Source organism: Erpetoichthys calabaricus, chromosome 4, assembly GCF_900747795.2.
Source record: "Erpetoichthys calabaricus chromosome 4, fErpCal1.3, whole genome shotgun sequence".
Taxonomy (NCBI): Eukaryota; Metazoa; Chordata; class Cladistia; order Polypteriformes; family Polypteridae; genus Erpetoichthys; species Erpetoichthys calabaricus.
The window spans coordinates 29,071,003-29,096,963 of NC_041397.2; the positions used below are offsets into that span (position 1 = coordinate 29,071,003).

Consider the following 25,961-nt stretch of genomic DNA (forward strand, 5'->3'; position numbering starts at 1 on the left):
CATGGCAAGCCTTGTAATAGGTTGAGAAATGGAGCTCCCCCACACCAGAAGACAGATTGTATCCACAATGGACAGACTGCGTCACAGTTACAGCATTGTGATATTCATCTATTAAAGACAGGATTGGCAAAAGGTTATTGCCACAATAGGGACATTTTGCATTCTATACTTGCACTCTATTGTAGAATACAGCACATCCATGCCATTTGACTGTTAGGGGCACCAGTCCCGAGAAGCCCTCTACATAATGTTTTACAGTGAACACTCACAGAAACTGAATCCTCTGGAAAAGGAAGGTTCAGACAATAGATTTGTGTATATTGGACATGGAATGTGGTAACCTAAGGAGGTCCTTAGGAGGTCACCCATTGTAGAGTGAACACTCATCTACGGCATAAACCCCAATGCCTTCATGATCTGGGCATGAGATCAGATTGACATTAAAGGCAAACCTCTGCCAATTGGAATTGGCATTAATGGACCAAAAAACTTCAGTCAACTTCCAACAAGCCCAAAAGGAGAGAACTAAATGGGTATTTCAGGAGTCACATTTTTAAAATATTCTATGGGCAATTAACAGGTTATAAAAGTCAGAATTAAAAGAGACCTGTTTAAATGCAAAGCCAGATAAATCAAAGGCATTAGTTGGGTGATAAATGCTTCTGGAACAAATGTCAGACCAAGCAGTCCTACATAAGGGAAAAGTAGAATATTAAAAATGAAGCTAGTTCAATGGACCCTATTCCACACAAATTGAGGTAATTACCAACAACTAGCAAATTTAGCACACAGCTGTTTAAAAACCATTTAGTGTAGAACAGCGTTTCTCAACCTATAAGTATTTGCAACCCGAGTTTTAATAAAAGTTTTAAATTGCACCCCCTAACGTTTTTTTGAAACCCTAATAAAAAATTTATTCCTATTTTTTGCTGTCGATACAAGTTTAAAATTTCCCTACGAATCGTGAAATTACGCCACATATGGCAACATTCACACCTCCTTTTTTGTTACTTCGCACCCCCCCTAGGGGGACACACCCCACAGTTTGAGAACCGCTGGTGTAGAACATCAAATACTCCATTTCTGTATGTAGCTAGGGCCCTTACAACTAAAACCATGCCAAACCTGCCAGAATCTTACCGAGTTGGATGGCCCATATGAATGAACCCACTGCACATTATTCAACCAGTCATTTGAAATGGATTTGGCAGTCCACTACACACACACACCCCAAGATCCACTCCCAGAAAAACCTACCGACTACTGTCACTTGATCCAAAGGCCCAGTAGGAAGGTCAATACTCATGCAGTCTTCATTACAGGACACCCCAGCTTCAAGAGGAGATGGTGGCTTTCCAATAACTAGGCATTTGACAATAACCTGCTTTGGCCCTTCACTGGTTGTGTAAGCCACTACCAGGCTATAGTGGTGGTCCTAGAACGAAGTAAAAGGACATTAGTCCACTACAGCTCTATGCAGGTTTAATGCCAGTTCACATCACAGGCTTTATAGGGGAACAACAAGGAGATCTTTTTGCCTTCTGCCAGGTGGTAACCACATTTCCTGGGAGACTGTTGAACAGCCACCATCCTTCCCATTTTATCTGGAAGAAAAAGCCAATGACCCTTAATTGTACCCCTTCACTCACCCACTAAATATGGATGCTACTAGGTGGAGACCATCCAAATTACAAACACCCACACCCATTAAGAAAAATAGGCTTAGGTCATTTGTATCTTTGATCAGTCACAATTCTAGAGTTTGGTTCAGATTCTTGATCAGGTCCAGAATTTGTATAGCCTAGAGGAGCTAAAGACTTGGTCCTCTTCTCTCATAAGAGAAGACAACCTGCATAAAAATGGCTGGCCACCTAAATTAAGCCTTTATATACTTAGACTTGGTAGAGAATATTGGACTAGTTACAAACTGAAGTCGTCCAAGACAGTGGGGGAAGTGTGCAGTCAAGGGGGGCATTTACACTTAATACAAAGTGGGCAATTTAAAGTGCTATTCAGATGGGTTTGTGATGTTGGGGCAGACCAACAATTGTCTTGGTGTTCCAAATGCTTACTCACCCATCAACTTTGTCCTCCAATTTCCGCTTTGGCAGCTCTACAGTCATACTGATAGGTTGACACACATCCCTGGGATCAGAAGACACCGTAGGTGAAGGCCTAGGAGGTGTTGGGTGCACGTGGATAGCTGGGCATTTCATCAGCACAGCTACTGGAAGGCCAACAGTTGGGTAGTAGTGAAGATTCAGCACAAAGAAGTTCTCCTAGAGGAGTAAAGAGAAACCCAATTAGACCTGGTACTATTTTCTCAAATGTATTATGCTGCAAACCCCTGCACACTGAAGTGAAACCAATACAAAATCATCATGTCAAACCCAGAAGCTCCTTTACTCTTGCTTTATAAAGCGCTGCACAACTCCAATAAAAGCCTACCTTTTTGTGAACTCCACAGGATGTATACAGAGCAATCAAGGTGATCTTCCCCATAGATTTTACTACTGTATAGCCACACTCTTTGGGGGCAAAGCTCAGCACCTTCTCATCACCATGCAACCCTGGAACAAAAGCCAGAGGTTTCTAGAATATGCAGACTCCAACCTGGCACCCCTCCCTACTTCCACCATACTCACCAAGGATGGTTACTTGTTTTGGGAAATCCACAGGTAGCACGATACTCATGCTTGAGGGTTTACAGGACACTAGAGGTGGGGAATGGGTGGAAGTGGCAAGAGTAGGAGGTGGCATCCTTGGGACCGGGCATATCATGGTCAAAAGAATAGTGCAAAAAGTACATAAAGACCATGCTAAAAAAAAAAAAAATAATAATTTTTTTTTACTTCCACTTGACAGTTTGGAATCAAAAAAAAAAAAAAAAACACAGTACAAGCATATCAGAGTACCAAAGCTGTAATTTTAAGAGGAGCCTACTGTGCAGATCTTGGCAGGGTGGAAAAATTGTCCTATGAAGGACATTTGCATGCAACAGCATTTAACTAAATTTTGGGGGATTGAAAGGGAAACATTAAAATCAGATTTAGCCAATGCTCCACTCAATATGCATTCTGCTGCAACTACTTACACCACCAAGCCAATTGTACATCATTAAAACCCTCATGTTCCAGTGGGTTTATTCCTCTGGTTGCAATCAGTCATTTTAATCCCACTCCCTTAAGGAGAGACTAAACTGGCTTGCAACTTGAGCAAAACAATGAGGCATGTCTAAGGGAGAGAGACCATGGAAGCAAACCACCATGCAAATGTAGCTTGTGAAGGATTGCCGGCTTTTTACTCCGGCCCTCACCCCCAGGCCGCCAGGAGGAGCTCTCCCAGCAGCGTGGACGTGCCCCGAGTTCCAGCAGGGCCTCATGGACTATGTAGTTTTTATACACAGCCCTGCTGGATACCTTGGGAGCCACCGGGAGTCGCTGTAGGGGGGCTCGTGGACTCTTATGTGCCCTATAACCTGGGAGTACGTCACGGTCACGTGACAGGAAGAAACGACGTGCTCCCGGGTTGAAGAAAAGGACTGTTTACCCTGACCCGGAAGGGAAAAGGAACTGTGGACTGATTGGGCAGGAACACCTCCTGGTCAGGGGATATAAAAGGACTGTGGGAAAGCCCAGACATTTCAGTTGAGCTGGGAGGTAGGGTGGCAAAGTGTCTGGGCGAGGAGGAGAGAGTATTGTGTATTGGTTTATTGAGAGTTTATTGATTATATGAGTGTGGAGTGGAGGGTGCTTGGTGCACTGTATAACAGAGAAATAAATATTAGTTATACTTTTACCTCGTGTTCAGAGTGGTACCTGAGGGTTCAAGAGGTGGCTCCACGCCTCTACTGTTACAAGCTTCAAAGCTGTGTTGAACCAGAGAGCAGCAGGAACACTTGCCCGAATTGAAACATGACAGGCCTTATAAAGGGCTGTCAAGACCAACATCTCTCCCTTCTTTTCCAATGCATAACCACAGGTTTTGGGAGCAGAGATCACAAGCACACGATGTCCACTTTGGTCTAGAGAGTGGAAAACTGGTTAGACTCATCCTGGGGCAGAGGGATTCCCCACCTTGCAAGTCTACCTCACCTACAACTTGGACATCCTTTGGAGACACTGCTAACAAGGCCACAGCCATGCTTGAAGTCTTGCACTCTGTTGGGAATGACGGCTTCCTTGTGCTGGTTGCAGGAGTTGTGGTTTTGAGGGGATCCCCACCAATTGGGCAGCTCAGGGTCATAGTCATTGCATTTCCAATAGCCGGTTTGTAGCTCAGGTGCAGGATATAGTGGTGATTCTAACAATACCACATTGAATAGACGGTTCCTCTAGAGCTTTTTCAAATATTCCAAGCTTTACTCACCTCAACTTGGATGTCACATGCTCTGTAGGGGGCAGAGAAAGTTATGGTTCCTCTTCCTTTCACTAGCTTATAGCCGCAATGCTTGTGAGCTTTTGATGCTGCAATTTCTTGACCCAGTTTCCCTAGAATCAGATCCACAGATCATTCAGTGTAGAAGTCACCGCTGAAGTTTGTCATTTGGAGATCATTTTGGATCTAGACCTTGACAAGCCTTGGTCTATCCTGCTCCTAAAAATGGGACCAAAATGCCTCAAGTGTACAAGTGGAAATTTTCAAGTTTAACCTGCCATTAGTCCATTTTAGCCAGGTCTCCAACAAGGAGCATTACATGCAGCAAGATATCTCAGAATGGTACAAGAACTCCCTTCTAATTTAGGGAAGCTCTCAATTAGGATTTATTCCACCATTAGAGGATAACCAAGCACCTAAAAATACCCAGTCAGACTAAAGTTTAAACTACTCCATTGCTACAACCTGCCGAATTAGGCTGTCGATTTGACACTAAAGATGTTGGTTCTTCTAGAGATTGAATATTACACAAACTGATGCAATTTTTTGCCCACTGCCTTCAACTTACTGTTTGAAGGAAGCTGGATGATCCATAGAGTCAAAATTCACCAACAATTTTGACCTGATCCAGTGATCCATAAGGCAAAACTACAGTCATGCCAGAAGCCGTACAACTATAATGTGGGTGGACAGCAGGCATTGTAGGGAGGACTGTAGAAGCCTGCTGTACAGGGCATTTCATATGCACTATCCGATCACCTGTGGCACCGAGATAGACGACAGTCAAAGTGTGATGCTATCCTAGATTTAAACAAAATCATATCAGCACTGAAATAGGTACAACTTAATGTGTCTTCTGTAAAGCTACTAAGTAGAGCAGTCTTGGCAGATGCCAACTTTTAACCTGCCTCTTGCTAGGACAACCCTTCCCTACCAACCCCCCCCCGACTGCCAAGGCAAAGTGAAAATAACTGTAGGCTCCAAGCATCAACTTTTAACCTTCAAGACAAATTTCAAAAGGTTCCGTAATCAACCAACTGCTAAGTTCTAGTTATTCAGATGCCAGTGGAATGATATACACAAACCCCCCTAATGCCAGAAAGTTAACCCTACAGCACTCCTGCAGCTTGTCCTGGTTAGGGGTAAGAAAGGATATTTAGCCAATGAAGACATAGATTACCAAAACCTATTTCCTCATTCCCAATTAGAGCAGCCGTTAGCCGAAATCCTAGATACCATTAACTGAAACGAGTTCTGCTTTAACCTCAAAGCCATTACAAATCCTGCCATTTAAAGCTTTGAATGAAGGGTGGGTTGGCACCCTGCCCAGGATGGTTTCCTGCCTTGTGCCCTGTGTTGGCTGGGATTGGCTCCAGCAGACCCCCGTGACCCTGTGTTCGGATTCAGCGGGTTGGAAAATGGATGGATGGATGGATGAATAGGCTGAAGTGCAAGTGCACAAGACTGAGACAGTCTGCATCGTCAGTTAAGCTAGCCACGCTTCCATTGCCAAGAGGATTCCACCCCTGTCCATTCAGACTTGACCCTGAATAGGTTGTACTGTAGTAAGGTCAAGATTGAATTAAATATTGTGCAAGACCTACTGTGCCCATAGCTTACCTGCATTCTGACATCACAGGCTTTATATCCAACAATAAAAAGTAAATGCCTACCTGCCTTCAACAAAGAATATCCACAGTCTCTGGAAAGCTCCATGACTGCCACCATTGTATTGGATATATCTAGAAGACAGCCATCTTGTCTGACACCATACCATAAAGAGATTCCCATTTCCAGATTCCCAGTGCACCAACTATCTTACCCATCATGTTGACTTGGTTAAAGGATCCACCAGGTAGAGTTAGGGTCATGCTAGAGGCTTTACAGGTGGTACTGTACAACACAGGGGGCCTGCTTGTGGCAGGGAAGGATGTGGGCACAGCATGAACGGGGCATTTCATGGTTACCTGCTCTTGTACACCATTCTCAGGTGTATACAGGACAACAAGAACATACTTGGAATGCTACAAAGAGAAAACATTTTTGGAAGTGACTGCAGGAAAAGCCTATTAAATGTCATTGGTTTCTTGCATCTCGAAGAGTGCACCTCTCCCATCCAACTCTGCTTACCTCAGTATGCAAATGACAACTCCTATAATCTGCAATGAAGACAATAGTCTTGCCCCTCTTCACCAAGTGATACTGACATTCCTTGGGAGCATCCAGGACCACTACTGGGTGATGAGATTTATCTAAAAAAAACAAAATACAAAGGCAACAAAACCAGACACCTTTTTTCTGGTATAAGAACACCATCTTAATTCCCAAAGTAGGTATGAGATGTGTTTTGATGGCTTGTCGAAAGTAGTCTGCTTTATTTCTTGATGGCCTGGTCGCTAAATGAAGAGAAGCAGTAAGCTTATACTCACCTAGTACTTTAACCTGAGCCAGCAGGCCACCAGGTAGCTCAGAAATGCTGGAAGCTCCACAAGCTACATGAGGTGCCTTAGGTGCCAAGGGATTTATAGGTGTAGACAGAGATAGGTGGGTGCCAGCTCACAGGACGTTTCATAGTCATCACAATTTGGGGACCAACAGTGGGCTTGTAGACAACAGTCAGAGTGTAGTAATGATTCTAGGGAAGAAAATGTGCCACCATTTAGCACTGGCTCATTCGCTACCAATTGTATAAATGCAGGATTTAGTCAAGCCTTCAAGTAACCCATTGGCTAGTTACCTTTACATAGACATTTGGCCTGACTATGTAGTACTGCTTTCCAATTTATGCAACTTCCAGATAAATGGGTTTACCCACAAGGTAGCCAGATATGAACGATCTGTAACCTTCCATATGAATCCACAAAAAGCTTAAGTCTTACCACAGTCTGGACATGGCAAGCCTGATGAGGGGTTTCGAAGAGGATCCCTTGTGGTTTCTTCAGTAAGTGGTAGCCACAGGTTTTGGGAGCAGTGTGGACTAGAATTTCATGATGGAACTCATCTGTTCAAACAGACATACAGGCTCTTCAGATCTCCTGTTAATGGGTCATTTCAGCTTGATTTAATGCCATCTTACCTAGAACTTTGACCTGATCGAAGGAGCCTCAAGGTAGCAGAACACTCATGCTAGAGTCTTTGCAAAGAGGACTAGGCTTCCTGGAGGACGTGGTTACAGTTGCAGCTGTAGTACCCCCAGTGAGAGCTCTGGCATTTCATGGGGACTACTACTGGATGTCGATTTCTTGGCTTATACACCACTATCAGGATATAAGGATTATCCTGTAATATAAAAAAAAATAAATAAAAATACATAACTCGGCTGACAGAGTTTGGCCTTTTATAAGGCACACATCTGAATGCAATCATTTATCTCCATATGGACTTGACATGATTTATAGCTTGCAGTAAACACCACATCATGGCCTCTCCTCAGCAAGTGATAGTGACATCTTTCAGCCAATGGTTGCACTGCCACCTCCTGATGGTTTTTGTCTAACAGAAACCCCAAAGTACTTTACTAGATGTAAAGCATCACACCACAGTACCATGTGTAGCAACACCCATCTCCACTCACCCTTCACTTTGACCTGGTCTGGCACAGCACCAGATAGAACCACATCCATAGGGGAAGCATGGCAAGATACCTTTGGATAAGACACTGGAGGCATAGTGGAATGGGGAATAGTCACATGTTCCCCATAATGTATTTTGCACCTCATGTCCAATACATTCTCCTTGTGGTTAGGACTGGTGTATCTCACTGGCAGGATATGGAAGCTCCCCGTCAAAGGAACTTTGCAATGAAATAGTTGCCTTGAAGGGTTTAATCAGAGTCCCAGCTACAGCTACAGCTACAGCTCATGCTTAGTTAAGTTAACATAGAGGACTCAATTGTCTAGAAAGGAGTAATGTTCACTGCAGCGTAATATAAATTGACATATCTAGCCATACCCTACATTAATGTATGATGCCAATTAGCATTTAGGCCTGCATAAATTGATCTGTGAAATTGTAGTCTCCCATGTATGTGTTTGCAACAGTGAATAGTATTGCAGGCACAACTCTAAGGGTTTCCATGCTCATTGAAACGCCTTTGGACAATTCTCCATATTTAAAATAAAATCTATACACATCTTGATCACACAACCCAATGTTTTAGCAGTGACCCAAAAAGGTTGGAGCTTAAAGGTACACATTTACTAGGGATGACTCTTTTTCCAGACAATGTAAAGGCCCCATGCTTTCCTCAGACTCACCTCTCTGTACATAGCAGCCTTTGTATAAAACAGTAAAGAAAATCCTTCTAAAAGCATCTTTCAGAAATTCATATTTGCATTTCTTAGCAATGTGGTGTGCAGGGACCCAGCGGAGGTGGTCTGTAGGAAAGGTGGTACAGTTCAGTTAAGCATCATTTTAATCAAATTATACTTTAATGCTGTTCACTCAAAGCTGGGAGGGAAAGTCATTAGTTTCAGACATTGAACTGTTAATTTAAAATAGATGGAAATACCATTATCTGCATAATGACAGTTGCAGAAGTGTGTTTGGTTTGGACAAACTAACAACTCTTGACTGGCTACCAGGGCTACACTTTTCTTTGTACCTTTTGCTTAAAGCAAATTCTTGCAGACTTCTATATTGAAGCCTTGGCTGTAAAAGTGTATGAAAGAGGGCCCCAACCACATCTGCCTCTAGAAACATAGGTCAATCTGCTAGTCACTGATGTCTTGACATTAACCATCCTACTCCTGATTTGAAGCAGAAGTGTCCTGCTTGCTTATGATATGTTCAAGTTTTCATACCCTCTTTGGACACAGCACCAAATTTCAAATCATTGTAAATAAGACATGTAGATGTATGTAGGACTTAGTAGCTACTGCCCATGGTCTAGCAACAGGTCAATGCTTTAGCATCTTCTTGGCTTAACTATGAAAGAGTTGGTTAGAACCCATCATGGCCCCTCATGGACCCCGTGATCATCAGAGGTGACTGTGTGCAGAGGGTGCAGACCTATAAATACCTAGGAGTGCAGCTGGACGATAAATTAGACTGGACTGCCAATACTGATTCTCTGTGCAAGAAAGGACAGAGCCGCCTGTACTTCCTTAGAAGACTGGCATCCTTCAACATCTGCAGTAAGATGCTGCAGATGTTCTATCAGATGGTTGTGGCGAGTGCCCTCTTCTACGCAGTGGTGTGCTGGGGAGGCAGCATTAAGAAGAGGGATGCCTCACGCCTGGACAAACTGGTGAGGAAGGCAGGCTCTATTGTTGGCATAGAGCTGGACAGTTTAACATCTGTGGCAGAGCGAAGGGCGCTCAGCAGGCTCCTATCAATTATGGAGAATCCACTACATCCATTAAACAGTGTCATCTCCAGACAGAGGAGCAGTTTCAGCGACAGACTGCTGTCACTGTCCTGCTCCACTGACAGACTGAGAAGATCATTCCTCCCCCAAACTATGCGACTCTTCAATTCCACCAGAGGGGGTAAACGTTGAACATTATTCAAGTTATTGTCTGTTATTTTTACCTGCATTTTTTATTACTCTTTAATTTAATATTTTTTGCTGCTGGAATATGTGAATTTCCCCCTGGGATTAATAAAGTATCTATCTATCTATCTATCTATCTATCTATCTATCTATCTATCTATCTATCAATCATAAGGCTTGGGTAAGCAGCAACCCACTGCACTTAGATAACTTGAGGAATATGGTGGACCACAGGTAAAAAGAGCTGAATTATCCCTTACTACTTCTACACATTTAAACCAACCTGGTCTTCAGTGCTTCAAGATTAAAATTAAAACACTTTGGGTTGGTGGAGTTCTTACATGCTGTTTTTAGGGTAGAACAGTGAGATCAGAAGTTGTACAGACCCTGATGTTTCAGCAGTGACCACATAGGCTCAATCAGTACTCAAGTGCACCCAACACCAGCAGATGGGTCACAAACCCATGCAAGCAACTGGAAGCAAGGGGTTGGTCAGAGACTCACCTTTCACTTTTAGGTCATCATGAGACCCTGAAGGGAGCCCAGAAGTCATGCTGGAGTCATTGCAGAGCACAGCCGGTGGAAGGCCAACAGAAACAACTCCTGCTGGACAGGCAAGGGACACCTTCTCATTTTGCCAGAGAAGAGTCAAGACATAATAGCCTCTCTATAGGAAAAAGAAAAAAAAGTTACAGTAAAACTCCTGTAGGGGGCAGCAAGTTACAGGGGAACTAAACAATCTATTTTCTGCACATTGCAGCCATCATCGTATGCTGCAAAAATGAAGGATCCAGTTCTTTTCCATTTTGTACTTGCATTGGTGAGCAATTCTGGTTACTTGCACAAAGGAAGAATTCACTGGAAAGGGGAATAAAAATGAAGTGACTCAACATTACTGCATCAGACTGCAGAGACTTGCTGTATACTGTACACCATACTTACATCTCACTTTCAGATCTGCAGGAGATCCAAAAAACTCCGCAGACATTGACATCTGACTACAACTGCTCTCATATGGGAACACAGCCACTTCACGACAAACCTGCTTAGAAGGAGCACTCAGCTTCATTTGGTAAGACACCAGCTCAGGACTCCAAGCACCACTGTGTTCACCGCCATGGTCCTTTCTATCCTGCAGTAGTTCAAACTCCTCTAAATCAGCATCAATCAATTCACCTCCAGCTACAACCTTTTGATTGTAATCAATGGCTTTCATAGCTTTAGCCACCATCATAACTAACCACACTAATATGCAATTCTTTCTGTTTCATTGATTTATTTACCTCTTCCACATCTAGTACTTTAAAATCCTTATACAATGGATCACCTAAACCATCTTTATCACCATCTTCAAACTCATAACTTGTAACTACTTTATCAGAAGGCCACACAGCAGAAATCAAAGAATCTGTCATCTCCAAGGCCAAGACATTTTCAGAGTTTAAGTTTTGTACTGTTGGGTTAGAATCCTTCTTCCAGGCCCCTATAGACCCTTCAGCTCTAATTATACAATTAATTCCAGAGAGCCATACTAATAGAAACAAAGGCAGCACTGCCTGCCCTTGCAACCACATCATCATGAACTCTAATCTCAAAGAGTATGTATGTATGTATGTATGTACGTACGTATGTATGTACCTACCTACCTACCTACCTACCTACCTACCTACCTACCTACCTACCTACCTACTGGAAAAAGAAGTCCACCAAAAAAAACTTAATCTAAAAGCTTCAATCCCAAGCTTAGCAGCCTCTCTCTTTATAATGAGACTCAAGTGACACCTGACATGCGATTGTCCTTAACGATTCTCCATTAGGGTTTTTTTTTTGATGGTGCCTTGTTTGAAAACTCCATGCAGATTATTTCCCTGTCAAATCACCGGTGCAGGTATACTTTTTTCATCTAATAAGATGATCAAAATTGCACGCCATATTTAAGATCCAGCTTAACACGCATATGATTCAGTTAACGAGGGTGTAGCTTTCAATTACATTCTTCAGCATTTCTAATATTAAAAATGGAGTTCTGGACTTTGTGCTTCATAATTATCCAACTTAAAGAAAGAAGGTTAATTCAAACATCCATTTCATTCATTTTCTAGATCTGCTATTTACATGTCAGGGTTGTGTTGTACTTTTCAGTCCTTCCTCAAACACGTTATCTTCAGCCTGGGGACGCTGCTCGCGCAGTGTTCTGTCCCTCGAGTGGCTCCGGTTAATGAATGGGGTGGTGGGGGCCGCACCCCATTCATTCTCAGTGGATGGCTGGGTGCGTGGCAAGCAGTGACCCAGGGTCCATAGTCACTGGAGCCGCAGCTACCGCTCGTGTGCAGGGTGGAGGCTTGATGGGGCGGTTCACTGCCCACCCACCACACAGCCTTGCAGTGTTCATCTTACAGCTACCCTGTTCATTCTCGGTGAGTGACTGGTAATGATGCAAGCGGTGACCCGGTTGTGGCTGAACGGAGGCCATTGAGGGTGAATAGGGAGGCGGGGGGCAGTATTGTAGTGTGCCTCGGGTGGCTGCCTGTTGAATGGGGGCAGTGGTGGGCGATTCACTACCCACCTTTGGCCGCACCCTGTTCGTTCTCGGTGGGTGGACACTGCAGGCAGCATACTGTATGCAAGTGGAGGTGACTGTGTGGTGGGCGAATGGTGAATCGCCCCTCGCTGCCCCCATTCATTCTCAATAGCAAGCCTGCTTGTACTGTTACGTACATAGCAGGAAGTTGTCTCTCGTCAGTACATCAGACGTGCTGACGAGGGTTGCCTTCCTGCTGTGATAGCGTGTATAGTGTTCTGCAGAAGAGTTCATCTTAACCTTTTGTCTTCACCCTTCAGCAATGTCTCTGAAACACAAATCTGATGAAAGTGCTGGCCTACAGTAAAGAAGAGAAAAACCATCACCATGGAAAATAAAATTCAGAGAGGTGAAACTCTATCATTCATTGGCAGAGCACTTGGTTACAGTCGGTCAACAATAACATTTATTAAAGTAATGTTCCTGTTCCAACTTACATACAAATTCAAACCTACAGTCCCTATCTCGTACATAACCTGGGGACTGCCTTATTGCAATCGGCACAGAACAAGCCTGTTTCTTTGTGCAATTTATTGCCTGATTCCTCACGCTTTGAGCAACACCCACATTCATGTAGGGCAGGGGTTTTCAAAGTCAGTCCTGGGGGACCACTGTGATTTCAGGTTTTTGTTCCAACCAGATTCGTAATCAGTGATAACTGATAACACTAATCTCATTTAATTAGCTGGTATTTTTTTCTATTCTCTTATTTCACATTCTGAAAAGCACAGCAGCATGATTTTTACATATGTAAGACATGGGGCTGTGCCCCCTGCTTGCTTCACTCACCGACCCCCAATCCCCCCGCCTGCGCAATGCGCCAGCAGCTTTGCGTCTCTGCCGCACGCGTTCGTGGATTTCACTTTCACCAAACAACAAAACTTTTCATTGTCGTGGATAGGTCTCTTCATTGAGAAGAAACACTACTTTTCCCTGATGGCAACATGAATTAGACGATCTCCAACTTAAATTTTAAATCCAAATAATATCTACATACTTCTGTCATATCACTTATGTACATATATTCAATCTCTTTTTCGCTTTTTTACCTTTTTATCAATATAGCATTCAATTTTGATTCCGTGTTTGAAATTACATCATGACAACGCAACGTATAACTGGTCATGAGTGAATATTGTTTCTTTCTCTCTGCAAGAAATGTGTCTTACAATAGCATTCACACAAATGAGAAATGATTGAACCGTGTGTGTGGTTATGTGGCCAGGGCTTTTCCAAATCTCTTTGCATAAGCTCTTGTCTTGTGGGGCTTGAAATTTTCTCTTGCGGGATTTCACTTTCACCAAACAACAAATCTCTTAATTCTCATGAATACGCCTCTTAATTGGGAAGAAACACTACTTTTTTTTTCCCTGATGGAAACACAAATTAGACGATCTACAAGTGTCAGACCTAAAGTTTAAATCCGAACAATATATTCAATCTCTTTTCGCTGACCGTAATTTCACCGAGTAATAATTTCCATCTGTTTGCACTAATGCGATCTTCACTATCCTTTTTTTGAACCTTTCGATTTTTCGTACTTTCATTATCTATAACCTGCTCTGCATGTGTACAGCGCCAACGTTTTTGAATTCTTTACAACATTCTACTTTGTCATCTACTCTTTGTCTTTTATTACCGGCCCCGGGTGTGGTTAAATCTCTTGGCACAAAGACTCATCTTGCTGGATGTGAAAGTGTCTCTCTGAGAAAATCACGTCTCGTCTCCTTCCAAGTTTTTTTTTATAATAGTGTAGCGTCCGCCTAGATGGGTATAATAGTAAACTTAGAAGTAAGCCTCTGTGGCACAACTTTTTTTTTTTTTTTCCTTTGCTTTGGGGAGAGCAGGACAAGAGATGTGATTGGTGCTATTTACTACCAATCAAGGTATAGTGTGTCGTTAGTAATCCAATGATTTTTGTTTTTCTTGAGGAAGTGTGAGGAACAGCATGTGGAGACAGAGCGAGGTAGGGGAGAGTGTTGAATGAGTGTGTAAGAAATAAAATGAAAAATAAAAAGCTGGTATTAAGGTTGTAGAGAGTGCAAAAGCAAGAAAAAAGGTTTTTTTTTTGGTGGTCAGTGTTAAACGTGAGAGGCATTGAGGGGGTTTGGCTCATTGGAACGCGGATGAAAAGGGGAGCTCGGCTTTGTAAAAAAGGGACAGACAAACAAAGAATGGGATGCCTACTTTACATAAATTTGCTGTCAAAAGGAAATGCGAAAAAGGGAACGCAAATGAATCTCGCATCAAGACGAAGCTACTGGCGTCATCCCAGACGGAGCTGTAAGATTCCTGTGTTTCACCACAGAGGTAAATGTGAAGTGCAGTGAAAGTTCTGGAAACACATCATGAGTACCTGTGAAGTTGTGTACTGCATATGAGCTCCAATTAAGCACGCCAACGATTATTTCTATATATATATATTTATTTTTGTTTTCTATGTGTGAACCTTACCTGTGCTGTAACTCTGACAAATTGAGTTAAGATAAACTGTGATAGGGCGGCACGGTGGCGCAGTGGGTAGCGCTGCTGCCTCGCAGTTGGGACACCTGGGGACCTGGGTGCGCTTCCCGGGTCCTCCCTGCGTGGAGTTTGCATGTTCTCCCCGTGTCTGCGTGGGTTTCGTCCCACAGTCCAAAGACATGCAGGTTAGGTGGATTGGCAATTCTAAATTGGCCCTAGTGTGTGCTTGGTGGGTTGGCACCCTGCCCGGGATTGGTTCCTGCCTTGTGCCCTGTGTTGGCTGGGATTGGCTCCAGCAGACCCCCGTGACCCTGTGTTCGGATTCAGCGGGTTGGATAATGGATGGATGGATAAACTGTGATAATATCCCTTGAGTGGCCTGTTTAATAAATGTTTATTTTTTGTTGTTTCCTACCCATAATTGTGTGGAGTGCTTACATGTTAGTTGCATTCAAATTAATAAAGGAGTGTTTACAAATCATAACTTTGAAATATTGTAACAGCAGGGATAAATATGTTTCATTGGACCCATTGGTTATTAACATTTATTGGGATGTATTTAATGTGGATCCCACCAGTGAAATTTCATCCTATGTCATAGGTAACATGCCAGTTCAATGGTGAGAGGGCTACATTTGAGAGACCTTTAGAAATATTTCTATTATTGGAAAAAATTTAAATGCTTAACTCTCTTTTGTTGATTTCATTATATTTTGCCCTTTCTCTGTGCAGTTTGCTCCCTTCGTTGTATTTTAATGGCAATTAAAAACTAGAAGAGCAGACACCCAGGCATAAAACACTGAATAGTGAAAGGCTGCAACTACTTTAGCATCAGACCCACTAATTAGTAATTAATGAATTAAATTAGAACATCCAGAAAAATGTAATGAAATTCAGGATGAAAATATTGTTCAAAAGAAAAAAAAAAAAAACATTTCCATATAACTGCTTAGTACATTTTAATATATTTTTATCAAACTTAGTTTTCCTATTTCAATATTGTTACACAGAATCAGGGAAATAAGTTTACTTAATTAGTTCAGGAGTCCAACTAAAAACAGAAGTTGGTTGGAACAAAAACCTGCAGCCACAGTGGGTGCCCGGGGCAGAGTTTGAAAACCCCTGGTGTAGGTTCTCTCTCTTTGATGTCCAAGGGCTGTGGTTGAGGAATGAATGACTGACATGTTAGGGATTCACACATGCTGTCCCAGGACGACTGGTGGAGCTTTAGAATGTTTTCCATCACCTTCCACATGAAGTCTACATGACTGAAGGTTTTATCAACAGTACTGTTGTTAAGAATAAATGCATTTCATAGGGACCATTTGAGCAGATGTCAAAGAATTTCTTGAATCTTGTTCATGATGGGACAATTTCAGTGCCTGATCCACACCATCCATTGTGTTGTTGCAGGTTACAGCACAAGTCTTATGGAAGTCCACATACCCCTTGATGTAGTGACTGTTGCAGCATTTTGTGAACAATGTTTGAAAGGCAGAGGTCTTTGTCCTTCCCCTTTATAGCAATATGGACAAACAGCTACTGCAGCTTCACTCAAAGTCTAAATAAATATCAAATGTTTGTTCATACTGTGCTATACACATTCTTTTACAGTAATATTTTAAGCAGTTTGAGGTGTAGAAATTCTCCATTATGGTACAGTAACCTTGGTCAAGCAAAGATGTAGAGATACCACATTGAGTGCAATTCCAATTCCACTCAGAAATGTAATACTTCTGCCTGGGACAGGACCATTTGCACCCAGGCATGCTTTGCACAGGATATAGAAACTGAATTGTGCCAGTTTAGATACCTTTTACTGGCTCCAGTACAGCCTTCATTGTAACTGATGACACTTTTGCCAATACACTGCCATGATGAGGAACATCCACTTTCTGCAAATTTGAAGATACCCAATACTCTTCATAGTTTCACTGTTTGGGCTTCTTCATAGCCTTTATGAAATACTTGTAAATCACTAAATGAGTCAAAAATGACAATTATGTATTAATTGGATAGTGGACCATTACCATGTCTACACACTGCAGTGGTGACAGGCTGTACAGTTTTAGGATGGTCTGTTTGCTGGGTATGTCTCCCAAACTCCTTACTCTACTACTATACTTCAAACTACTTTCTACACTAGTCACAGTGGAAGGCAGCCCAGGTAATCACACCCTAGAGACCACCGTTACCTGCAATTGAATATGCAGGATTTTCAGCAGTAGTAACAAATCACTGTTACTTGGTAGGGCAAAATGCAACAGGTGTCAGGGTCACTGGTCAGAAAGCATCTGCTGACCACTGAATATCAATGCTATTGTTCAAGCAATAGTTCAGGTTGTTCGGAAACATGATTGGCACCTTTTGCCTGCATACCATTGTTTTCAAGGTTCAAGCACTTTGTCATTGTGTAACACAAGCAATTTACTTTGTGACAGCCCCGAGGTGCATTTAAAGAAAAGTCAGATAATTCCAAATATGTCTGTGTTGTGATCAAGTAACCAGAGCAAATTATTGCTCAAAGTACAGCAGCATAAATTGTTATTGCACCTGTTAATAGTACATTACATATTCTACAGTATATTAGTATATTGCACATTACCAATATAGTTTATTGCACATGTTCAATTAAAAATGGTCTCAGACTGAGGAGAGTCAGAAAGTTTATGGCAGATGGGAACAGGCTATTTTTTTTTTTTGTCGGTTTGTGCTTACACGGATTGACCTAAAGCATCTGCCTGACCGGAGGAGCTCAAAACAAAGTATTTCCAGGGTGAGTTTTGTCCTTGAGAATGTTTTTGGCCCTTCTCACACAGCGAGTCTCATACGAGAGTTTGAGTGATGGCAGTTCAGTCCCTATAATGGCCTCTGTTTTTACGACCCACTGCAGGGCTTCTTTAGCAGCCTTGGTGCAGCTGTTGTACCAGGCCATCATGCAGTTAGTTAACATGCTCTCTATAGAAATTAACCAGCAGGTTCTGGGGGAAGTCAGCTCTCCTTATCTTCCTGAGAAAATAGAGACATTGTTGTGCTTTGCCTATTATAGCCAAGTTGTTATCAGCCCAGGACAGGTCCTCCGAGATAGTGACTCCTAGAAACTCTCTCCACAGCATCTGCATCGATTGTTAATCGGACTGCGATTGGTCTTTTTAGTTGTCCTAAAGTCCAGAATGACTTTTGCCTTTTTGGTAGTTCAAGACCAGGTTGTTGGTGTTGCAGCATGCTGTCAGATTCTGAACCTCTTCCCTACATGCAGCTTCACTGTGTCTGTTACAAGCCCAATGACAGTTGTATCATCCGCAAATTTAACAAGGTTTGCTTGGTGGAAGGGTTGACAGTCATGGGTGAAGAGTGCATAGAGAAGGGGACTTCGTACACATCCTTGCGGCACACCAGTGCTCAGGGTTAGGGTGGAGGATATGCATTTGCCCATCCTGACAGACTGGGGGTGGTTGGTGAGAAAAATCCAGTAACCAGTTGCATATGGATGGAGCAAGTCCTAGTGCAGAGAGGTTTTTGGATCAGCTTGATGGTATTAAATGCAGAGCTGTAGTCAATGAAGAGCATCCTAACATAGGCATTGGGCTTTTCCAGGTGCGAGAGGGCAGCATGTAGAGCCACACAGATGGCGTCCTCAGATGATCTGTTTGACCGATATCTAGACCAACACCGGTTTGCCTCAGCTGGGATGGAGGCTTTGATGTGGGTTGAAAATTCAAGCCATATGCCCAATTACCATGGAGTTTCAAAACAACTTTAGTATGGCAGCAGGTTTCTCAACTACCTAGCAGAATTAGTGCTGTGCACGGTAAGTTCATTTCAACATCCCACAATTCACTCCAGATAATCCATTTTTACATAGAATGGGGAGCCAGACAAACCAGGTCTTAAATACTAAGCAGGTTTAAAGCAGCTTTGAGTGGTTAACCATTGCCTGTGGTCAGATTTTTTACATGGACATGAGTCAAATTAAGTTCTTCCCTCTTCACGAAAGAATTGAGCTGGATGCTCCTGTTGAATGATCAAGACAAATACAAGGAGCCAAAACCAGGTCTGCAGGAATCCCCTTCATCCACCATGCTAGCTTATGTGGGATTGTGATGGATGTTAACATTCCTTTTATTCTTGTGCATTCAAGGATGTTTAGCCAAATGGACTATCCATCCTGTACTCTTGGTTAAAATCTATTTCACACATTTGTTCTCTAGTTATGGGTGAGCTTACTTTAAAACAGTGTAGTTAGGACACAAACTAAACCCAAAAGGTAACTAAAGGGCAGCATCCCACTGAACATTGGAAAGCAAGCTTTGCTCATGGCATGGGCTGAACTAAAAGGTTTATAATCCTATAGTGCCAATGTCAAAAGGCCAAAGAACACTCACTCTAAAGCAATTTCAGGTATACTTTATTAAAATTGAGTACTTTAAACGTAGTTCTTGGATTTTGCTTCAATTCTGAAAGGGGAGAGAAAAAAAAAAAAAAAAAAAAATTACTCCATCTCATTAGAATTCAGCCTGGAAAAACCCTTGAAAGATCTGGCACTTGCCTCTTGGCTGGAAGGTGCATCTCTCCAGCGGAGGCTTCCATGGTCTGCTATGGCTCTTTCCACACGAAGCTGCCTAGGACAGGGTTTACCAGCACAAAGCCTTCCCCATTCTGACTGAGGAACTGTCATTTCTGAAATGCAGGAGAGAATCCAGTTACACAGCTGCAGCATTTGTGGCCAGACACCACACAAAGGATACCTACGTCTTCCATCAAAGCAGCCTTCAACACACGATTCTTTGTGTGAACAAATCTCTGTTGAGCACATGAAGTAAATCTGCAAAGAGACCGCTAGGTTACAGGAGCAGCCACCACACACATTGAAGTTTTCTTCCCTCCCTTTTCCTCACCTCCTCATCTAGAAGATTCTCTTTGGCATTCATAAACTGGAATGTTGTTACATCAAAGCGTCTGGTATGCTTTGGCACAGGCTGCCAGTTGTGATCCTTCAGATGAAGGCCAGTGCCATAATCCAGGGCATTTGGACAGCTGTCAGCAAGACAGTTTTAGGTCTGAATACAACTTGCACTGCCTCTTCCTCCAGGACTATCCGCATTCATCTTAATTCAGTGGAAGCATCCCACTTACCCATTGTACATCAGCACCCAGACATTCTCTGAAGACCTGGGATATGCAATGCAGTAGTGCACCAACAGTACCACCTCTGGAGTAGGTGGGTTTACTATTTTCACTTCCAGGTGAATCTTGCTTCCTAACAAAAACCTGAGGGGGACTTGGGTGTTCGGAAAGTAGGTGGTGTAGCCATCATCTGAAATAGCATTAGACCAATGAGTCTTATTCCAAGCCCCTCCTTTAACACCAGTCTTTGCATCTACTTAAGTTCTTGGCAGTTAATTTCGTTGCAAGGATCACCAAGATTTTAATCTGCCAGTCAAACTAAATCCAGAATCATGCAATACAGAAGTCAGCTTAAATGCAGTTCGCTGGGCAATACATTCTTTAGCTATTCTACCATGACAGGACAAATTACCTGCTTTTATTACAGATAGTGAAGACACTACATACCTTTAGCAATTCTCAGAACTACTCCCACAGTTCCAGAAGAAACCACCACCTCTGGCAGAGCTGGACTATTCACCACCATGTAGCCTGTGCTGGCATGGGTCCCTTTGGAATAACGGCATTCCACTTGCAAACTAATGAAAAAGTTAAAGTGCCTAAAACCACGTTGCTTGGACCAGAAGGATGGGAAAAGTAGGTTGTAAAAAGGCTTACTGGTAAGGAGCATGTCTCAGGATTTGGCCGTACATTTGAGTATTCTTGTACCTTTTCCCAAAAACATCTGCCAAGTAGATGGAAGTCTCCCCAATCACCTGTGAACATATTACTGAGCACATGGGAAGCTCCCAGATTTGGTGAATCAATCCATAAAGCCACTACTTACAAATCTGTGAGTACCACACCCAGTCAGAGGAATCTTGAAGATGGCAAAATCTGGGGTGCAGATCACAGGTGCACATGAGTGATTAGAAACATACAGGCTTCCAGGGTCCACATCTGGTTTGGAGGAAGTTCGATAGACAGCAAACACAAAGTGCCCATCACTGGTGCATGCTGGTGGCAAAGCAAAGGACAGCTATCTGTAGCAGTGGTAATCCTGAAAGGAGTCCTTTGTATTTGCAACGGGCAACCTACTGTCCATAGGATAGAAACAGTGGGAGGTTTGAGGATCCACACAGCAACCTTTGGAATGACAAACACTTGGGGCTATGCCAGCTGGACCACACTGGACTTGCCTTTTCCTGGGCAAGTCACACCCTATCAAAATTGGGGTGGGGGGGGAAAAAAAAAAAAAAAAAAAAAAAAAAAAATTAAAAATTGTAACCAAACTATCAAAAATGGCCATTCAGGAACTTCTGTAAAATAAAAGCAATACCCTGATGGAAAATGAGGTCATGAACAGGACACTTCAGTTGCACCTCTCCATGTGTTCCCATAAAGGTGGTATAGAGAACTGTCAGACTATAGCTGCCATTCTACAAGAAAAGCCACACATTAGTATCTAGACCAGCAGAAGTCCTAGTGCTGGTTGTAAACGGTCAGCTTACTTGGATCTTCACATGGCAAGCCTTATAATAGGCTGAGAAATGGAGCTTCCCAACACTGGAAGACAGATTGTATCCACAATGGACAGACTGCTTGACAGTTACAGCATTGTGATATTCATCTATTAGACAGGATAGATGTTGAAAGGTTATTGTCTCTAGGGACATTTTGCATTCTACACTTACTCTATATGCAACAGTCTAAAAATGCACTACAATAGAGGCCATATAAAAATGGTAGGGCACCAGTCTAGATCATGTTCCATAGTGAACAGTGCACAATCACTAGTAAACTGAATCCTCCAGAAAAGCCAAGTAAGAGAAAGGTTAGACAAGTAGAATTGTACATATTGAAGGAATGGGGGAACCTATGCTAGGAGGTCACTAGCTACTTACCATTGCTAGCTTTGTAAAAAGGCAGATTTCACGAGTAGTGTGAAGTTTAGCTCTTGAACCAAATTTCAAGCAGGCAGTCTCATGGACCCTACCCTAACTGGCAGAAAGGAACTAAATAGAAGTCAAGCTTTGCAACAGCCAAGGTTACAAATCTCTGCCTAAGTGTAATAAAAAAAACAAACTACCAACCACCTCACTCCAATGGAGAATGAGCACTAATCTAGGGCATAAGCCCGATGCCTTCATGATGTTTGCCCTTAATGGAAATCTGATTCTGTGCCTACATCTATGCAGATTGGTACTTCTGCCATTACATTAAACCTTCAGCTGACTTCAAACAAGCTGAAGGAGGACTAAATAGGTATTTCAGGACTTCCATTTTTAATTCTTGGGGAATTCACAGGTTAAGACAAAAATTAAAAGACCCAATTAAATGCAAAGCCAGACAAACCAAAATGCATTAGCTGGGTGAAAACATGCTGCTGGAACAGAAATATCCAACTCCTCTTGTGTCTGACTGCTTGGTCTGATATTGAACTAGCTTAATTTTTAGTGAGCCCTAAAGCACAAATTGAGTCAATTACCAACACCTAGCAGATTTAGCACGTTTAAATTTAAAAACCCCACACACATATAGAAAACACATACTGCATTTATGTATGTAGCTAGGGCCCTTAATTAAAAGCATTGAAAACCTGCCAGAATCTAACCAAGTTGTATGGCTCATATGAGTGAATCAGCTGCACATTCAGCCCATCAGCACAAAGGGATTGGACTGTCCACTACACACCAAGATCCACTCCCAGATAAACCTACCCACTACTTTCACTTGATCCAAAGGCCCCATAGGAAGGTCAATACTCATGCAGTCTTCATCACAGGACACCCCAGCTTCAAGAGGAGATGGTGGCTTTCCAATAACTGGGCATTGGACAGTAATCCGCCTTTGCACTCCATTGGTTGGTGTGTAAGCCACTACCAGGCTATAGTGGTGGTCCTAGAACGAAGCAAGAGGACACTAGTCCACTACAGCTGTATGCAGGTTTAACACCAGTTCTTGACTCACCATAATCTTCACATCACAGGCTTTATAGGGGATCAACAAGGAGATCTTTTTGGCTTCTGCCAGGTGGTAACCACATTTCTTGGGAGCCTGCTGAACAGCCACCATCCTTCCCATTTTATCTGGAAGAAACGCCAATGACCCTTCAGAAAAAGAGTTGTACCCCTTGACCCACCACTAAACATGCATGCCACTAGGAGGTGATAAAAACACCCACACCCATCAAAAGAAATAGGCTTAGGTCATTTGCATCTTTGATCAGTTCAGAGAGCAGTTACACAATTAGAGTGTGGATCAGATTCTTTAGGATAGACAACCTGTGGACCTGATAGAGGGGCTAAAGACAAGACCAATGTTAAAGGACTAAAGAGGATTCTCTGCTCATTTAAAAATCGAGAGAACTTGCGCACACCAAAAAAAAAAAAAAAAAAGTGGCAGGCCACCTAAAGGTTTGTGATGTTGGGGCAAATCAATCTTCTTGGTGTTCCAAATGCTTACCCAGCAACTTGATGTCCTCCAGTTTCCCCTTTGGCAGCTCTGCAGTCATACTGATAGGTTGACACACAACCATGGGATCTGCAGACCCTGTAGGTGAAAGCCTAGGAGGTGTTGGGTGCACGTGGATAGCTGGGCATTTCATCTGCACAGTTACTGGGAGGCCAACAGTTGGGTAGTAGTGAATATTCAGCACAAAGAAGTTCTCCTAGAGAAGTAAAGAGAAACCCATTAGACCAGGTACTATTTTCTCAAAATTATGCTGCAAACCCCTGCACACTGAAGTGAAACCAATACAAAAGCATCATGTCAAACCCAGATGCTCCTTTCCTCTTGCTTTATAAAGGGCTGCACAACTCCAATAAAAGCCTACCTTTTTGTGAACTCCACAGGATGTATACAGAGCAATCAAGGTGATCTTCCCCATAGATTTTACTACTGTATAGCCACACTCTTTGGGGGCAAAGCTCAGCACCTTCTCATCACCATGCAACCCTGGAACAAAAGCCAGAGGTTTCTAGAATGTGCAGACTCCAACCTGGCACCCCTCCCTACTTCCACCATACTCACCAAGGATGGTTACTTGTTCTGGGAAATCCACAGGTAGCACGATACTCATGCTTGAGGGTTTACAGGACACTAGAGGTGGGGAATGGGTGGAAGTGGCAAGAGTAGGAGGTGGTATCCTTGGGACCGGGCATATCATGGTCAGATAATGATTCACCCTTCCGGAACTGTACTGCACCTCAAGTACATACTGGCCATGCTAAAAAACAATTCAGAAGTACATTTAAATTCCACTAGACAGGATAGAATCAAATTGCATGGTACAAGCATGTCAGTACCAACACTGATCCTAGTGCAGATCTTGGCAAGTTGTCTTATGAGGAGTACTTGCATGCAATAGCCTTTGACTAAATAGGGAAGGTAAGGGAAACATTAAACTTGTATTTAGCTAATGCTCCACTCTCAATATGCAGTCTACTGTAACTACACCATCAAGCCCATCTTACATCATTAAAACCCTCATGTTTCAGTGGGGTTTTTCCCTCTGGTTAAAACCAGTCATTTTTAATCCCACCCCCTTAGAGTAAACTGGCTTGTACCTTGAGCAAAACTGAGGCATGTCTAAGGGAGAGACCATGGAAGCAAACCACCATGCAAATGTTGCTTCAAAAGCTGTGCTGAACCAGAGAGCAGTAACACTTGCCTGAACTGAAACATGACAGGCCTTATAAAGAGCCGTCAAGACCAACATCTCTCCCTTCTTTTCCAATGCATAGCCACAGGTTTTGGGGGCAGAGATCACATGCACAGGATGTCCACTTTGGTCTAGGACAAAAAACACCCCCCACACTGGTTAGACTTGTTGTGGGTCAAAGTGATTCCCAACCTTGCAAGTCCACCTCACCTACAACTTGGACATCCTTTGGAGACACAGCTGGCAAAGCCACAGCCATGCTTGAGGTCTTGCACTCTGTTGGGAACGACTGCTTCCTTGTGCTGGTTGCAGGAGTTGTGGTTTTGAGGTGATCCTCACCAACTGGGCAGCTCAAGTTCACAGTCATTGCATTTCCAACAGCCGGTTTGTAGCTCAGGTGCAGGATATAGTTGTGATTCTAACACATAATATATCACATTGATTAGACTGTTCCTCTAGAGCCCTTTCAAATATTCCAAGTTTTACTCACCTCAACTTGGATGTCACATGCGCTGTAGGGGGCAGAGAAAGTTATGGTTCCTTTTCCTTTCACTAGCTTATAACCACAATGCTTGGGAGCTTTTGATGCTACAATTTCTTGACCCAGTTTCCCTAGAATCAGAGATCCACAGATCATTCAGTGTAGAAATCACCCCTGAAGTTTGTCATTTGGATGTAGACCTTGACATGCCTTAGTCTAACCGGCTCCTAAATTGCCTCAAGTGGAAATTTCCAATTTTAACCTGCCATTAATCCATTTTAGCCAAGTCTCCAACATGGAGCATTACATGCAGCAGTAGCTCAGAATGGTTCAAGAACTCCCTTCTAATTTAGGGAAGCTCTCAATTAGGATTTATTCCACCATTAGAGGATAAGCAAACACCTAAAAATATCCAAACTAAAGTTGTGTCAGCAGATTGTAGCAATGGGGTGGTTAAAGATGGTTCTTCTAGAGATTTACACAAATTGATGCAAACTGCCCACAGCTTACTGTTGGACATATGGATCATCCAATTTCCTTCAAAACTCACCAACAATTTTGACCTGATCCAGTGATCCATAAGGCAAAACTACAGTCATGCCAGAAGCCATACAACTATAATGTGGGTGGACATCAGGCATTGTAGGGAGGACTGTAGAAGCCTGCTGTACAGGGCATTTCATATGTAGTATCCGATCTCCTGTGGCACTCAGGTAGATGACAGTCAAAGTGTAATGGTGATCCTAGATTTAAGCAATCATATCAGCTTGGAGAAAGTAAACCTGCAGCACTGAAA

General features: G+C 42.8%; 1 protein-coding gene across 1 annotated transcript in view; it reads right to left on the reverse strand.

The window, feature by feature from the left end:
• Positions 1-25,961, reverse strand: part of LOC114649909 (uncharacterized) — a 32,881-nt gene that overhangs the window by 2,033 nt on the left and 4,887 nt on the right. Inside the window, exons 13-29 of the mRNA XM_051926739.1 lie at positions 25,716-25,908; positions 25,175-25,296; positions 24,895-25,102; positions 24,694-24,815; positions 24,054-24,249; positions 23,857-23,978; positions 23,487-23,691; positions 22,992-23,110; positions 22,742-22,922; positions 21,533-21,651; positions 21,361-21,460; positions 21,120-21,242; positions 20,869-21,038; positions 20,700-20,797; positions 20,490-20,620; positions 20,052-20,232; positions 19,814-19,952 (exon numbers count right to left, since the gene is read on the reverse strand). Coding sequence (XP_051782699.1) covers positions 19,814-19,952; positions 20,052-20,232; positions 20,490-20,620; positions 20,700-20,797; positions 20,869-21,038; positions 21,120-21,242; positions 21,361-21,460; positions 21,533-21,651; positions 22,742-22,922; positions 22,992-23,110; positions 23,487-23,691; positions 23,857-23,978; positions 24,054-24,249; positions 24,694-24,815; positions 24,895-25,102; positions 25,175-25,296; positions 25,716-25,908 — 2,529 coding nt within the window. The remainder of the gene's footprint in view (positions 1-19,813; positions 19,953-20,051; positions 20,233-20,489; positions 20,621-20,699; positions 20,798-20,868; positions 21,039-21,119; positions 21,243-21,360; positions 21,461-21,532; positions 21,652-22,741; positions 22,923-22,991; positions 23,111-23,486; positions 23,692-23,856; positions 23,979-24,053; positions 24,250-24,693; positions 24,816-24,894; positions 25,103-25,174; positions 25,297-25,715; positions 25,909-25,961) is intronic.